Source organism: Ambystoma mexicanum, chromosome 12, assembly GCF_040938575.1.
Source record: "Ambystoma mexicanum isolate Mex_15411 chromosome 12, UKY_AmexF1_1, whole genome shotgun sequence".
NCBI classification, from domain to species: Eukaryota; Metazoa; Chordata; class Amphibia; order Caudata; family Ambystomatidae; genus Ambystoma; species Ambystoma mexicanum.
The window spans coordinates 170,269,411-170,286,280 of NC_090936.1; the positions used below are offsets into that span (position 1 = coordinate 170,269,411).

Genomic DNA, 16,870 nt, shown 5'->3' on the forward strand with positions numbered 1-16,870 from the left:
TTGTAGAAAAGCAGCACCGCAAGGGGCTCCCACGGCAGATATCGCAGGCCCAGTTTAACAGATGGGAATGCTCAGACAGGGACCTAACCTGTACCCTTGAAGGTTGCCTTTTCATGGGGTCGGCGTTGCCTGCCGGCTTTCTGGCCAGGTTGTGATTTGGCCATGCCACCAGCTAATCGGGTGAACTTCTGGAACAAGGAGGCTCACACACGGCGATGAAGCTTCGCGGCCATGTTGGGGAGGCCGAGCCATTGTAGAAAGGCAGCACCACAACGGCAGGGGGCTCCCAGGGCAGATGTGGCAGGCACAGTTGAACAGATGGGAATGCCCAGACAGGGGTCTAACCTGTACCCTTGAAGGGGGTAGATGTATTGAGCAGTGCTTCAGGCAAGGTAACATGCGCTCTTAGGTCCTTGGATTGCGTTAAACAGAATGACCATGTGCAAAGATATAAATAAATTGTGGAATACTGCAATATCGTCAGAAAATGTAATACTTTACTGAGCTATCTTAAAAAGTTTCCGTACAAAGATTTTACAGAGATCTTCCTAGGCTTTAGATGAAAATATGTTGTACACATTGGAGGTGGTGGGACCACGTAGGGGAATCCTTAAAAGTGATAGGAAATGTTGCCTATGTAAGAACAAAGATCAAATTGAAACCTGGAAGCATTTAATCATGTCAGAAAACGGGGCTATTAGGAATATACATTTTGATTAAATATGAGTTGGATCTTATAGAATAAGTACAAGGGTTTTGTGAATCATATATACAATACTAAAATTAGAAAACGGGTTATGCGTGGGTGGTAAACGTATGCTCACTTCTGAAGGTACAGTAGAAAAAAGACCTTTTGTGTTCTGTGTAGCAGCCGCAAGAGGCCTATCGGTATTTCCCACTGCTGCCTCCATCCACCCACATCAGCTTCCCTACATGGGCTCGAGTGCAAAGAGAGGCATGAGCAGATGAAAGGGTTTCCCGTGCTCTGTGGCAGTTGAGAAGCACACTACATCTACAGGCTGGGCAACAGGAGCTTTTAGAGATGCCTAGTCTTTGGCATATACACATAAAAGAAATGTAACATAATAGGTCAAAATACATACTAAGCTGTGGTGTCTTTAGAATTTAGCAATGAGAACATGTCAATCTTTCTATTTAACGGGTATTCTCTGCTGTTTAGGGACTTCTCATACAATCGGATACAGGATGTTCCCAACTTATCTGGATGCCGAAGACTTCAGAAAATGTAAGTACTACATGCGATATACAGTGACATTAACATGTATGTTCTTGGCACAGGATCTGTGAACAAAAGCATTGCTTCAGTTCAACAGCACGTGTCCCTGTTTGTTCTCTAATACCAAATATCCATGAAGAGGTCAAGTTCAGTTAGTAAAATATGAAAGCTGGATGTTAGAGAGCATTTATTTCTAAGGAGTTATTGAGCACTTAAATGTCATCCATGTGATGGCTTCGCAACTAAATAAATTAGACAAAGTCTTTGTAATATACACTGTTTAAGGCACCTGTTTATTCAAACTCATCAGAAAAAATCTGTTTTGTTAAGAAAGTCGCATTTTTACAGGAATGGTTCATGAGACAGGAGGTTTCTGAAATATCATAGGACTGGTTGCATGAACACTGATGACCTTTTTGTTTGACTTTTAGTGATTTGCGACACAATGAAATCTATGAGATAAAAAGCAACGCATTCCCGCATCTGACTGTCCTGCGATCACTGTAAGTACAGATTCTGTTATTCCTCAGAAGCTAGTAAATGTACCTTCTTCCAAGAAAGGTGTATACACGAAAAGATGCAAAAAACGGGCCGGAAGGAGCAGTGGGCCTAAACGTGAGGGAGCCAGTATTTTGACAATGGGATTGTCTACATTACATATTAAGATGAAATAATACAAATTATGCTAACTCACCAGGATACTTACTGTACTGGCATAAAAGATGCACACATTTTCGGAACCTTACTATTAGGAGACCACAGGCGATGCCAACTACTTGTGGGCATCAGATTCTGAGATGCATTATAGTGGCCACCTTCGCCGAGCCAACTGACACCACTCGGCTTCCTTGCAATACAATCTGTCCCTCCATGGAAGAGGTTCATGTATTAGCAGGCTGCTGCCCATGTGATCAACCCTCGCTTGCATAACTGACCAAGTGCAGCATTACATGGGAAGCCTGATGAAGGGCACAATGACAAGTGCTTTATCAGTCAGTCAGTTTACTATGCTATCCACCTTCAGGAACGTCTGCATGATAGCGTCTGCACTTTTCATTCTGGCGGGGTTGTGATGTGTCTTGTTCATATTTGAGATCTCATTCGCCCTTTAAGTCGATTATGCTTTCCCTTGCCCCATGGGCTTGCCTTACCTGCCAATTATCCACCCCATCCCCTCTTGTCATGATTATGGGTTCCCCTTTTAGCTCTTGGCTGGTTCTGGGTCCACCTCCTCCTTAAGGCTGGATCTGCCTCCCCCCATGGGTAATATGTTTCTCAAATCCACCCACCTTCCATCGCTGGGCTTGGTGGGTAGGTAAAAATCTTATAAAGCGCAGCAATTCACCTCCATTGAGGTGCTCATATCAGATCTCCGACCTGTCCATCGCAAAAGTAATCATTATCTAAGGAACAGCCAGGTCTTTTGATGTATCCTGAAGATCTGATGGTAATCAGACATATCTCGAATTGAAAAAGCGAGGGAGTTCCAGAGTGCCGCAGCTTGGATAGCGCTGTGCAGCCAGACCATTTATGTAGATTAAATTTGTGGTAATCAAACGTTTAGAAGAGGCCTATCTAGGATGTCTCCCAGAAAGATAGTGAGCAGAAGGATTCCCGGTCAACACGGAACCTGTTTTAAATTAGGCCGTATGCATAAGCACAGAGTTGTATATTCAATCTTTTTGGCCACTGGTTGCCAATGCAGAAGGCGAAGAGAGAGGGAAATGTGGTCACATATTTTAAGATGGAAGATCAGACTTGCAGCAGAATTTTGAATGCACTGCAATATAGCAAAATATTTTTTTAAGCCGCCACAAATAAATGGCATAATTAGCTCAGAGTGCACTTCAAGTTTTTCAATTCAAAGTAGCAGCTGCTAGAACCTTGCAAATTTGTGCATCTAGCGACAGTTCAGGGTCCAGGCAGACTTCAAGGTCACCTTCCAAATCTCATGACTTGGGACAAAGTCCCAATGCAGTTGGCCAGATGTCCCAATTTCTTGGAGGTTATTGTACTGATTTATTGATCGTATTGGGTTTGCAAATATGTATTTCGAAGGGATTGTGTCCTCCGACGTATTCCTTATCTTGATAGATTACATCCCAGCATGCTGGTCTCGGAAATTTTTTCAGTAGAGGGCGCTGCCCGTCGACGTCCCTCGAGCTGGTGTTCCTCGACAGCCTCTGTCTCAGCGCCGACGTCATTGTGCGTATAAATAGACTCGTGCAGCGACCATTGCTCAGTTCCGTTTTGAAGCTTGAAATTAGCTGTGCATGAATTGCTTATTGACCTTGAAGGAGCGTAAACTGCAACTACAAGGGAAGTTTTACTGCGGGCATGGATGGGAGGGGCGATAAGGAATACATCGGAGGAACATCCCATCGAAAGAACGTTACAAGGTAAGAAGTAACTTGTTCTTCGAAGGGATTGTGTCCTCCAACGTATTCCTTATCTTGATAGACTCCCATAGCAGTGGTGTGAAAGAGGAGGTGGGAGTAAAATTGGAATATGTCCCTTTAAGAATGAACAGAATGTAACACAGCTTTGCCAAATCTTGACTCCTGGCTAGAGGAGGAATCCAGGCTGTAGAATTGTGTAAAGGTATGTGCGGACGACCATGTGGCAGCCGCACATATGTCCCGAATCGGTACCCCTCTTTGGAGAGCCGAAGAGGTTGTGATACCCCTGGTTGAATGAGCCCTAAGATGTTGAGGGGGCTCTTTCCCTGCCAATTTGTAGCATTCTAGAATGGCTAAAATAATCCATCTTGAAATGGTCTGTTTTGTGATTGGCATTTCTAATTTGTGTCCTGCATAACCTATAAACAGTTGGTCTGCTTGCCTTATCCTAGCAAGTCTGCTGATATAAAAACTCAAGGCACGCCTTGGATCCAGCCTATGTAGCCTCTCTTCCTCTTTTCCTGGATGGGAAGGAGAATAGAATGAAGGTAAGGTTATTTTCTGAGTGATGTGGAATTCAGAGACCACCTTTGGGAGGAAATTAGGCTTCACTTGTAATACAACTTTGTCCTTGTGAAAAATTGTATGAGGAGGTTTGCAAGATAGAGCTTGTAATTCACTCACTCTTCTGGCAGATGTTAGAGCCACTAGGAAGACTGAATAAAAGAGTGGGAAATCTTAATGAACAAGAATGGAGTGGTTCAGTTCTGTTTTTCTGCGCTTTGTGGGCCTCAGAATCATGTTGCTCAGTTCTTTCTTCAAGAGGATTCAACTTATTCTTCGAAGATATCTTAATTCGATGGCTTCCTCATCCGAACCGTGGACCCCATGCTCCGGCTTCAAAAAGTGTTGTGATTGTGGGAAGAAAATATCGTTGACAGATCCTCACAGGATCTGTTTGTGGTTCCTGGGACCGGAGCATCACTGTTCAGAGTGCGAGGACTGTATGTCCATGACGGCGAAAGCCTTGAAGGAGTGTAAGGGGAAGCTACAAAGAGGTAAGACTCTACTCCTTCGAAAGTTTCTTCGGCAGAGCCAAGACATTAGTCTCCTCGCCGTCATAGGAAACATTCCCGTTCAAGGTCTCGAAGCGGTTCCCATTAGTCTTCGAGATCGAAACACTCTAAGAAGAGGCATCGTAGATCTCCCTCTTCTTCGTCTTTTTCTGTCTCCCAGGAAAGGGTCACCTGCCCCACAAAACACAGCTCTCCAGCTAAGTGGGAGGAATTCTGTATGAAAATGCTTAGCGTCTTCGAGAAAGCGGCCTCGACCACCTCAGAGACGGCCTGGGTGAAAGACCACGAAAAATCAAAACGCTGCGAGTCGTTGAACCCGGCAAAAGAAACTACCCGAGAGCGTCATGAACCCTCAAGTAAAGGCAGTAAATCCGCGTCATCGACGCCGTCGTCGAAGGTTTCTTCGACTCATAAATCTGCGTCATTGACGCCTTTGTCTAAGGGTCCGTCGACGCATAAATCGGTTGCATCGACACCGTCTTCGACGCCACTGTCGACTCCGATAAAAGACGGACCTACAACTGTCACTACATCTCAGACAGTAGCAGTGTCGAGGACTTCGACCATGACCTCGAGGATGCCGTCGACAACTTCGACGACTCAGAGTAGGATTCCAATCCTCTCGAGTACTTCGAGGTCTCTCCAAACTTTTTCGACGCCCTTTTCGGGTTTGTCAAAGCCTTTGACTTCCACGTCGACAACTTTGACATTTTCTCAACCGGTGACAGTCAATTTGGCCCCTTCTGCCCTAGAAATGGGTTTTAAACCATATCCTAGGTCTGATTACTTTAGAGCTTTGTCCTCTATATATGAGGAAGGGGAGGATTCTGACCATGAGAGACCTTTTGGTTTACAAAGGACCACAACACCCATACCAGAGGAATTTATCTCTGAAGACAAGAGGTTAAAAGATCTTCAAGACTCTTTACATGAGGCAAGTGGTTTAGATACTTCTCCAGAAGTAGAGTTTGCTAAACCAGATCCTGGGGAGCATGCTGAGACCCCTCATAGGGTTCTGATGGCTAGAATAATAGAATTCATGGGGTGGTCTACACCTACACCTTCTTTTCAGCAGGATGACCTTACTGACATTTTAGTTAAAGGTCCACAGGAAGATCCTGTTGTCCCTTTTCATACTACTCTGCAAAGAAAGATCTCTGCTAATTGGGAAACTCCTGAAGTTATACCTGCAGTTAACAAGAAACTATCTGCCAAACACAGGGTATCTGCTACAGATCCTGAATATTTGAGCAAACATCCAACTCCAGAGAGTTTGGTTGTACAAGCAGCAACTTCATCAAATAGTAGATCTGCATACCCTACTATTCCACAGGACAGGGATGATAAAGGGTTTGATGCTATGTCAAAAAAAGTATTTTCGGCATGTAGCATGGCGCTTAAATCTATTAACGACACATGCATGCTTGCAAGATTCAGCCATACACTTTGGCAGTGTGCTTCATCTGCGGCTGACTGTCTCCCAGAAGGAGAGGAAAGGGAAGCATTTTTAAACATCATCAAAGATGGGAAAGATGCAATGTGCGAATCCCTTCAAACAGGCATTGATTCTGCTGACAGTATTAGCAGGGCCATGGCGGCAAGTACCACAATTCGCAGATTTGCGGAAGTCTGGTTTTGCTCCAGATGTACAAGCCAGACTTTTGAACATGCCCTTTGACGGCACTTCTTTATTTGGTAAAAAGGCTGATGACAGCCTGGAGAAGTTACAAACATCCAAGGCAGCAGCAAAATCTCCTGGGGCTGCAATCCGTCACACTCCGAATCGCCCCTCAGGAACATCTTGGAGGGGTAGGTCCTTTCGCTTTTACTCCGCATTCGGAAAAGGCAGAGGACAGCCAGCTCAAAGGGGCCATAAACGATTCACCCGTGATGGACGGGTTAAAGGTACAAAAACCGCAGCAGCAGGTGCCACTTTACCCTCGGCATCGGCGTCAGCCGCTTCTAAACCTCTCTGAGGTCTCCCCTCACAAGACACCAGTAGGGGGCAGGTTAACTCAACATCTGGCAGAATGGCAGGTTATTACGTCAGATGCTTGGGCATTGGAGACAGTTGGCCAAGGTTACTGCCTGCCTTTTCTACACACCCCTCAGGGTCATCCATGGGGAACAACTTTTGTGAAGTTTCCAGATCCGCTCCTTATGCAGGAGATTCTGGACCCGCTAGAGAAAGGTGCCATAGAACCGGTACCTGCAGCAGCGAGGAACAAGGGTTGGTATTCCCCCTACCTCCTAATGCCGAAGAAGGATGGAGGACTGAGACCCATCTTGGACTTACGAGAATTGAACAAATTACTCGGGAAGGACAAGTTCAAGATGGTAACTCTTTCTCAGATCCTTCAGGCCCCCCAGCTTCATGACTGGTTGGTATCTCTAGACCTTCAGGATGCTTATTTCCATGTGCCAATCCATCTCAAACACAGGAATTACCTGAGGTTCGCAATTGGCAACTCTCACTATCAATTTCGAGTTCTGCCATTTGGGCTGACCTCCGCCCGAGGGTCTTCACCAAGCTAATGTCGGTAGTGGCTGCAAGTCTAAGCAGGGAAGGGATCCACGTCTACCCCTACCTGGACGATTGGTTGATCAGAGCAGTATCTTCGGAACAAGCTCAGATCCAGCTAGATTATATCTGCCACTTCCTTCACAAACTGGGCTTCTCCCTCAACTTAAAGAAGTCACAGATGATACCATCACTGAGACTCCAGTTCATTGGAGCGGTCCTGGACACTTCCCTGGGGAAAGCCTCGCCACCAGAGGTGAGGGCTCAAGATATTCTGCAGATGGTCACCAAGTTTCAAAATGCCCAACGTCTTCCAGCCTTCGACATTTTGAGGTTGCTAGGCCTCATGGCATCCTACATCTTCCTAGTGCCAGAGGCTCGACTGAGAATGAGATCCCTCCAGTGGGCACTAAGAAACCAATGGTCGCAATTCTCAGGAAGAATATCAGATCTCCTTCAAGTTCCGAACAGAGTGGCTCGAGACCTTCAGTGGTGGGCCTGTCGGGAGAACATTTTGAAAGGAGAACTGTTTTGGCAACCATGGCTGGAGATAACAGTAGTCACGGATGCCTGACTCACGGGGTGGGGAGCCCATGCTAACGACTTGACCATCAGTGGTCGTTGGTCTCCATCGGAGTCCAGACTACATATCAACCTGTTGGAGCTGAGAGCAATCAGACTAGCGCTGAAGGCTTTTCTGCCATCTGTACAGGGGAAAAATGTCCTAATAATGACGGACACCACAGTGGCCATGCACTACCTCAACAAAAGAGCAGGCATAGGATCACTCCCACTGTGCAGAGAGGCGATGCAGCTCTGGTTTTGGGCAATTCAAGAAGGAATCTCTCTATCGGCAGTTCACTTAGCCGGAGAGAAGAACTTGACAACGGCCGCTCTGAGCAGGCAGAGCACAGTCTCCCACGAGTGGGAACTAGCTCGGGAAGTCCTTCAAGAGATCTTCGCCCTTTGGGGAACCCCTCAAGTAGACCTGTTCGCCACCAGTATCAACAGGAAATGCGATCAGTTTTGTTCAAGGGAATTTCCCCCGAGAAGAGCTCTAGGGGACGCGTTCGCAGTAGACTGGGAGTTTTCACTTCTATACGCGTTTCCCCCAGTCCCTGTCATTCCTCAGATGATCAGGAGGTTGAGAAGATTCCGGAAGACTATGATCCTAATTGCCCCGGATTGGGCCAGGAGAACGTGGTACCCGGACCTTCTGGACATGTCCATCTGCCCTCCGATTTGTCTTCCGCAAAGAGAGGATCTTCTCTCGCAGAAGGGAGGTCAGGTTCTCCATCCAGACATCAGAACCCTCAAGCTTCACGCTTGGTTTCTGAAAGGTTGAGATACAAGAATTGGGACCGCCCGGATGACATCATGGAGGTGTTGCTTTCAGCTAGAAGGCCAGCAACAAAGACTTTATACCGCTGCCGTTGGAACAAATTCTGCAGCTGGTGTAGAGCAAAGAATATCGAACCCTTTTCATTTGGTACACCAATGGTGCTATTCTTTCTACTCTATTTGGCGAATTCAGGTCTTCAAGTTGGTACAATCAAGGGCTACCTCGCAGCGCTGTCGATCTTTAAGCGCACTGCGGAGGAGCCATCATATTTCAAATTACCCCTAGTAATCCAATTTCTGAAAGGGTTAACTAATGTCTATCCCCCAAACCCATTCCAAGTTCCCTTGTGGGGCTTAAATCTAGTCTTAAATTTTCTGATGGATACTCATTTTGAATCACTCCATTCGAAGGGATTGTGTCCTCCGACGTATTCCTCATCTTAGATATCTCCTTCCAGCTCTGCTGGCCTCAGAATTTTTTTTCTTTAGAGGGCGCTGCGCGTCGACGTCCTCCGAGTCGATGTCCCTCGACAGCCGCCGTATCGACGTCGACGTCATCCTGCCTATAAAGGCTGCGTGCAGCGTCCGTTGCTCAGTTCCGTTTTTCCGCGCTTACTCAGTGCCTCAGAATACCGTTGCTCAGTTCTTAGTCAGATTAATCCTATTTACCTCGAGTCATTCGATCCGTACTCGATGGCTTCCTCGTCGGAACCGACAACTCCTCGATCCGGCTTCAAGAAATGTCAAGATTGTGGGAAAAAGATGTTGTTGACTGAATCTCAGAGTTTGTCTATGGTGTTTGGGAGCTGAACACCATTGTTCGGAATGAGAGGACTGTATTTCCATGACAGCTAAGGCCCTGAAGGAGCGTAGGGGGAAGCTGGAGAAAGGTAAGACTTTTAAAGCTTCTTCTTCGTCGACGAAGTCGAGACATTCGTCTCCTCGTCACCATTCGCGCTCCAGGTCTCGGAGTGGGTCTCATCACTCCTCGAGATCGAAGCACTCGAAGAGGAGACGTCGAAGATCCCCTTCTCCGTCTTGCTCTTCCTCTTTCGCCAAAAAGAATCCCTTGCCCCACGAAACATAGTTCCCGGGCTGAATGGGAGGAATTCCGCAAAAATATGATGAGCGTCTTCGAGAAAGCGGCCTCGACCCCCTCGAAGACTGCCGAGAGCGATGCTCTGGTCGAAAGAACCAAAGGTCAAAAACGCCGCGAGTCGCAGTACCCGGCGAAGGAAACCTCTCAAGCGCGTCTCGAACCCTCGAGTAGGACTATGACCTCCAAACCTTCCTCGAAGGTTCCGTCGACGCCGTCGACAAGGGTTCCGTCGAGGTCGATGTCTTCGACGCCGTTGTCGAAGGGACCTTCGACACACGGGTCTGTCGACTCGACGCCAGCTTCGACACCGGCGTCGACGCCAAGAAAAGTCACGGTTACGACACACCCAGTGACTATCCCCAGGTCCTCGACGTCGATGGCGTCGAGATTGTCGAGTAGAATTCCAATTCTGTCGAGGTCTTTGAGGCCTCCGCCTTTGTTTTCGACACCTTCCTCGAAGCCTTCGGCATCGACGACATTGACGTTTTCGAGGCCGATAATGACAAGTTCGGCACCCTCTGCCTTGGACATGGGATTTACTCCCTTTATGAGTTCAGAACAATTGAGAACTATGTCCTCCATTTTGGAAGAGGGTGAATTGTCTGAACAGGAAGACACATTTGAGTTGCAGGGACCTGTAACCCCAATTAGAGAGGAATTTTCCTCTGAAGAGCGCAGGTTAAAGGATCTTCATGATTCCTTACATGAGGCAAGTGGGTTAGACACTTCCCCTGAGGTGGAGTTTGCTAAGCCAGACCCGGGGGAGCATGCTGAAACCCCCTATAGAGCCTTAATGGCCAGGATCACAGAGTTCATGGGGTGGTCTGCACCTTCACAATCTTTCCAACAAGATGACCTCACGGATATTCTTGACAAAGGCCCACAGGAGGATCCTGTGGTGCTTTTTCATAAAGCTATTCAGAGAAAGATCATGACAAACTGGGAAACCCCAGATGTAGTACCAGCAGTAAATAAAAAACTGTCTACAAAGTACAGGGTATCTTCTACAGACCCAGAGTTTTTGTCTAAACACCCATCACCAGAAAGTCTGGTTGTACAGGCAGCATCCTCTACCGATGTCAAGACGGCTTACCCTACCGTCCCACAGGACAGGGACGATAAAAAATATGATGCTATGGCAAAGAAAGTCTTTTCAGCATGTAGCATGGCGTTAAAATCTGTTAATGCTACTTGCACCCTTGCTAGGTTCAGCCATACACTTTGGGAGTGTGCTTCTACAGCGGCTGACTGCATCCCGGAGGGAGAAGAAAAAGATGCGTTCCTGAATATTATACAGGACGGTAAAGACGCTATGTGTGAATCCCTCCAGACGGGCATTGATTCGGCTGACAGTATCAGCAGAGCAATGGCGGCAAGTACATCAACCAGGAGATTCGCTTGGTTGAGAAAGTCTGGTTTTGCCCCAGATGTGCAAGCCAGGCTCTTGAACATGCCATACGATGGCTCTTCTTTGTTCGGGAAAAAGGCGGATGACAGTTTAGAGAAACTGCAAACTTCCAAAGCAGCAGCAAAATCCCTAGGAGCTGCAATCCGTCAGACTCCTTTTCGTCCCACAGGAACCTCTGCGATGGGCAAGTCCTTTCGCTTCTACTCCGCATTCGGAAGAGGTAGAGGACGACCGGCTCAAAGGGGACAAAGAAGAACTACCCGAGGTGGACGGGGTAGATATTCAAAAGCCGCAGCAACAGCAGGTACCTCTTTACCATCGGCATCTGCATCAGCCGCCCCAAAACCACTCTGAGGACTTCCCTCACAGGACACCTGTAGGAGGCAGGTTGACTCAACATCTGGCGGTATGGCAGGCTATCACGTCAGATGCTTGGGCATTGGAAACAGTTGCCCAAGGTTACTGCCTGCCTTTCCTACGTATACCTCAGAGTCATCCACCGGGGATCAGCTCTCAGAAAGCTCCAGATCCGCTCCTCTTGCAGGAAATTTGGGACCTGCTAGAGAAAGGTGCCATAGAACCGGTACCTGTAGTGGAGAGGAACAAGGGCTGTTACTCCCCTTACTTTCTCATTCCAAAGAAAGACGGAGGACTGAGACCCATCTTGGACTTGCGAGAATTGAACAAATTCCTCAGAAAAGACAAATTCAAGATGGTCACTCTTTCTCAGATCCTCCAGGCCCTTCAGTTCCAGGACTGGTTGGTATCTCTGGACCTTCAGGACGCTTATTTCCATGTGCCTATCCATCTCAAACACAGGAAATACCTGAGGTTCGCAATTGGCAACTCTCACTATCAATTTCGAGTGCTGCCATTTGGGCTGACCTCCGCCCGAGGGTCTTCACCAAGTTAATGTTGGTAGTGGCTGCAAGTCTAAGGAGGGAAGGGATTCACGTCTACCCCTACCTGGACGATTGGTTGATCAGGGCTGGCTCTCCGGAACAAGCTCAGATCCAGCTAAATCACGTGTGCCACTTCCTTCACAGACTGGGCTTCTCCCTCAATTTAAAGAAGTCACAAATGATACCATCGCAGAGACTCCAGTTCATAGGAGCGATCCTGGACACTTCCCTGGGAAAAGCCTCGCCACCAGAGGTGAGGGCTCAAGATATTCTACAGATGTTACCAAGTTCCAACATGCCCAACGTCTCCCAGCCTTCGACTTTTTGAGGTTGCTAGGCCTCATGGCATCCTGCATTTTCCTAGTGCCAGAGGCTCGCCTGAGAATGAGATCCCTCCAGTGGGCACTGAGGACTCAGTGGTCACAATTCTCAGGGAGAATGACAGATCTTCTTCAGGTTCCCGGCAGGGTGGCTGGAGACCTTCAGTGGTGGGCCTGTCAGGAGAACATTCTGAAAGGAGAACAGTTTTGGTAACCCTGGCCGGAGAGAACAGTAGTCACGGATGCCTCACTCACGGGGTGGGGAGCCCACGCCAACGACTTGACCATCAGCGGTCGTTGGTCTCCATCGGAGTCCAGACTACATATCAACCTGTTAGAGCTGAGAGCCATCAGACTTGCGCTGAAGGCGTTCCTGCCAGCTGTACAAGGGAAGAACGTCCTGATAATGATGGACAACACGGTGGCCATGCATTACCTCAACAAAAGAGGAGGCGTAGGATCACTACCCCTGTGCAGAGAGGCGATGCAGCTCTGGTTTTGGGCAATCCAAGAAGGAATCTCTCTATCGGCAGTTCACCTAGCCGGAGAGAAGAACTTGACAGCGGACGCTCTGAGCAGGCAGAACACAGTCTCCCACGAGTGGGAGCTAGCTCAGGAAGTCCTTCAAGAGATCTTCGCCCTTTGGGGAACCCTTCAGGTAGATCTGTTTGCCACCAGCCTAAACAGGAAATGCGACCTGTTCTGCTCAAGGGAATTTCCCCCGAGAGGAGCTCTGGGAGACGTGTTCATAGTGGACTGGGAGTTTCCGCTTCTGTACGCGTTCCCACCGGTCCCTGTCATTCCTCAAATGATCAGGAGGTTGAGAAGATTCCGGAGAACCATGATCCTAATTGCCCCGGATTGGGCCAGGAGAACGTGGTACCCGGACCTTCTAGACTTGTCCATCTGCCCTCCAATTCGACTTCCTCTCAGAGAGAACCTACTCTCACAGAAGGGAGGTCAGGTTCTCCATCCAGACATCAAAACCCTCAACCTTCACGCTTGGCTTCTGAAAGGCTGAGGTACAAGGATTGGGACCTCCCTGATGATGTTATGGAGGTGTTTTCGGCAAGGAGGCCAGCAACAAAGTCTTTATACCGCTGCCGTTGGAACAGATTTTGCAGCTGGTGTAGAGAACAGAATATCGACCCTTTTTCATGTGGTACACCAATGGTTTTGTCCTTCCTACTACATTTGGCAAATTCAGGCCTTCAAGTTGGCACCATTAAGGGCTATCTTGCAGCGCTATCCATCTTTAAGCGTACTGCGGAAGAACCATCCTATTTCAAATTACCCTTGGTAATACAGTTTCTAAAGGGGTTAACCAATGTTTATCCCCCAAGACCATTCCAAATTCCCCTATGGGATTTAAACTTAGTACTAACTTTCCTGATGGGTACACCTTTCGAACCTCTCCATTCTTGTTCGTTAAGATTCCTTACCCTTAAAACTGTTTTATTAATAGCACTTACATCTGCTAGAAGGGTGAGCGAATTACAAGCTCTTTCTTGTAAACCCCCTCACACAATATTTCACAAAGACAAAGTTGTCCTGCAAGTGAAGCCTAATTTCCTCCCAAAGGTGGTTTCTGAATTCCATATCACTCAGAAGATTACCCTACATCTTTCTATCCTCCTCCTCACCCGGGGAAAGAGGAAGAGAGGTTACACAGACTAGACCCTAGGAGGGCTTTAAGTTTTTACATCAGTAGACTAGCCAGGATAAGACAGGCAGACCAGCTGTTTGTAGGTTACGCAGGTCACAAGCTGGGGTTACCAATGACTAAGCAGACCATTTCCAGATGGATCATTCTAGCCATTCTGGAATGTTATAAACTGGCAGGGAAAGAGCCCCCTCAAAACCTTAGGGCTCATTCGACCAGAGGTATTGCAGCTTCATCGGCCCTCAAAAGATGCGTGCCGGTTAAAGACATATGTGCGGCCGCTACATGGTCGTCTGTCCATACCTTTACACGTTTTTACAATTTGGATTCCTCCTCCAGTCAAGATACTAGGTTTGGAAGGGCTGTACTGCATTCTATTCATCAATAGAAGACAGCGTGAAGTCAGTACTCCCTCCTCCGATAATAGAATACTGCTATGGGAGCCTATCTAAGATGAGGAATACGTCGGAGGACACAATCCCTCCGAAGAACAAGTTACTTCTTACCTTGTAACGTTCTTTCGACGGGATGTTCCTCCGACGTATTCCTCATCGACCCTCCCATCCATCCCCGCAGTTCTACTTCCCTTGTTGTTGCAGCTTACGCTCCTTCAGGGTGATTAGTTAGTCCAGAAAGTATTATTGTGGGCTACAAAATGGAACTGAGCAACGGACGCTGCGCGTGGCCTTTATAGGCAGGATGACGTCGACGTCGATACGGCGGCTGTCGAGGGACATCGACTCGGAGGACGTCGACACGCAGCGCCCTCTAGAGAAAAATTTTTCCGAGGCCAGCAGAGCTGGAAGGAGATATCTAAGATGAGGAATACGTCGGAGGAACATCCCGTCGAAAGAACGTTACAAGGTAAGAAGTAACTTGTTCTTCTTGTTCATTAAGATTTGTCACTCTTAAAACAGTCTTCCTAGTGGCTCTAACATCGGCCAGAAGAGTGAGTGAATTACAAGCTCTATCTTGCAAACCTCCTCATACAATTTTTCGCAAGGACAAAGTTGTATTACAAGTGAAGCCTAATTTCCTTCCAAAGGTGGTCTCTGAATTCCACATCACTCAGAAAATAACCTTACCTTCATTCTATCCTCCTCCCCATCCAGGGAAAGAGGAAGAGAGGCTACATAGGCTGGATCCAAGGCGTGCCTTGAGTTTTTATATCAGCAGACTTGCTAGGATAATGCAAGCAGACCAACTGTTTATAAGTTTTGCAGGACACAAATTAGAATTGCCAATCACAAAACAGAACATTTCAAGATGGATTATTTTAGCCATTCTAGAATGCTACAAATTGGCAGGGAAAGAGCCCCCTCAACATCTTAGGGCTCATTCAACCAGGGGTATCGCAGCCTCTTCGGCTCTCCAAAGAGGGGTACCGATTCGGGACATATGTGCGGCTGCCACATGGTCGTCCGCACATACCTTTATAAAATTCTACAGTCTGGATTCCTCCTCTAGCCAGGAGACTAGATTTGGCAAAGCTGCGTTACATTCTGTTCATTCTTAAAGGGAAATATTCCAATTTTACTCCCACCTCCTCTTTCACACCACTGCTATGGGAGTCTATCAAGATAAGGAATACGTCGGAGGACACAATCCCTTCGAAGAACAATTTACTTCTTACCTTGTAACGTTCTTTCGATGGGATGTTCCTCCAACGTATTCCTTATTGCCCCTCCCATCCATCCCCGCAGTAAAACTTCCCTTGTAGTTGCAGCTTACGCTCCTTCAAGGTAAATAACCAATTCATGCACAGCTAATTTCAAGCTTCAAAACGGAACTGACCAACGGTCGCTGCGCAAGTCTATTTAAACGCATGATGACGTCGGCGCCGAGACGGAGGCTGTTGAGGGACACCAGTTTGAGGGACGTAGAAGCGCAGCGCCCTCTACTGAAAAAAATTCAGAGGCCAGCAAGCTGGGATGTAATCTATCAAGATAAGGAATACGTCGGAGGAACATCCCATCGAAAGAATGTTACAAGGTAAGAAGTAACTTGTTCTTCTGTTTTTTGCTCATTTAATTGGAGATAGTTGGTAGTCATCCAGATCTTCACTTGTTCAATGTAGCACTACATTTATTGCTCAGATTAACATTGGAGTTACTAAAACCCAATATTAGCTGGGTGGCATCAGCATATCCTGTTGTTTTACCGCCAGGAATTACTGTGAAGCAATTTACTTAGAAGTAATTCCTTTGAAAAATCAAATCAAATTATATAGAGGGTAAGGTGTTGAAAGGGGTGGGGAGGGGATTGGGATAGGGGTACTAGTATAGGGCAAGGGGGGTACTTGGGGGAGGGACACAAATAAAAAATAAAAAATGGTGATGCTTTTTTCCAAAGGAATTACATCGAAGTAATTCCTGTCGGTAAAATGACATGGAACCGCCATCAGCGTACATATGAGTCTTGTTAAAACTACACACTAGCTCAGCCAGAGGAATTATATATAGATTAATTGGCAATGAACTGAGGGGTATCGCTGAGGGACCCCACAAGTGATCTCTCACGCCTGAGAAAAAGGGGGGCGGTTGCATTGTTTCTTTTTGATTGATCAAAAAAGTGTGGATCCATTCCCAAACCTTTCTCTGTAGTCTGAGCTCATAGATGCAATACAAATAAGGTTATAATCAACTGTATCAAAGTTTGCAGATCGATCCAATAGTATGAGCACACCCGTTCCTCCAGCATCCGTCCAAAATCTTAGATCATCTAGCACAGCCAGCAAGACTGAATCAATGTAGTAGTCTGTACTAAAACCAGCCTTAATGTCATTGAGCTAACTAGCTTCTTCAACATCAGTTTGAAGTTGTGATGTTACTACAGCCTCTTATAATTTCACGATGTAGGGAAGGTACAACAAAGGTTTTTTTCTTTTTTTTGTTCTTTTAAAAG

The 16,870-nt window shown here is 47.0% G+C and overlaps 1 protein-coding gene across 2 annotated transcripts in view; it reads left to right on the forward strand.

Annotated features, from left to right (window-relative positions):
• LGR5 (leucine rich repeat containing G protein-coupled receptor 5) overlaps positions 1-16,870 on the forward strand; it is a 2,032,903-nt gene that overhangs the window by 1,736,006 nt on the left and 280,027 nt on the right. For both annotated transcript variants that reach the window (XM_069628249.1, XM_069628250.1), the window contains 2 exons: positions 1,181-1,246; positions 1,669-1,740. In XM_069628249.1, the coding sequence (XP_069484350.1) occupies positions 1,181-1,246; positions 1,669-1,740 (138 nt within the window). The remainder of the gene's footprint in view (positions 1-1,180; positions 1,247-1,668; positions 1,741-16,870) is intronic.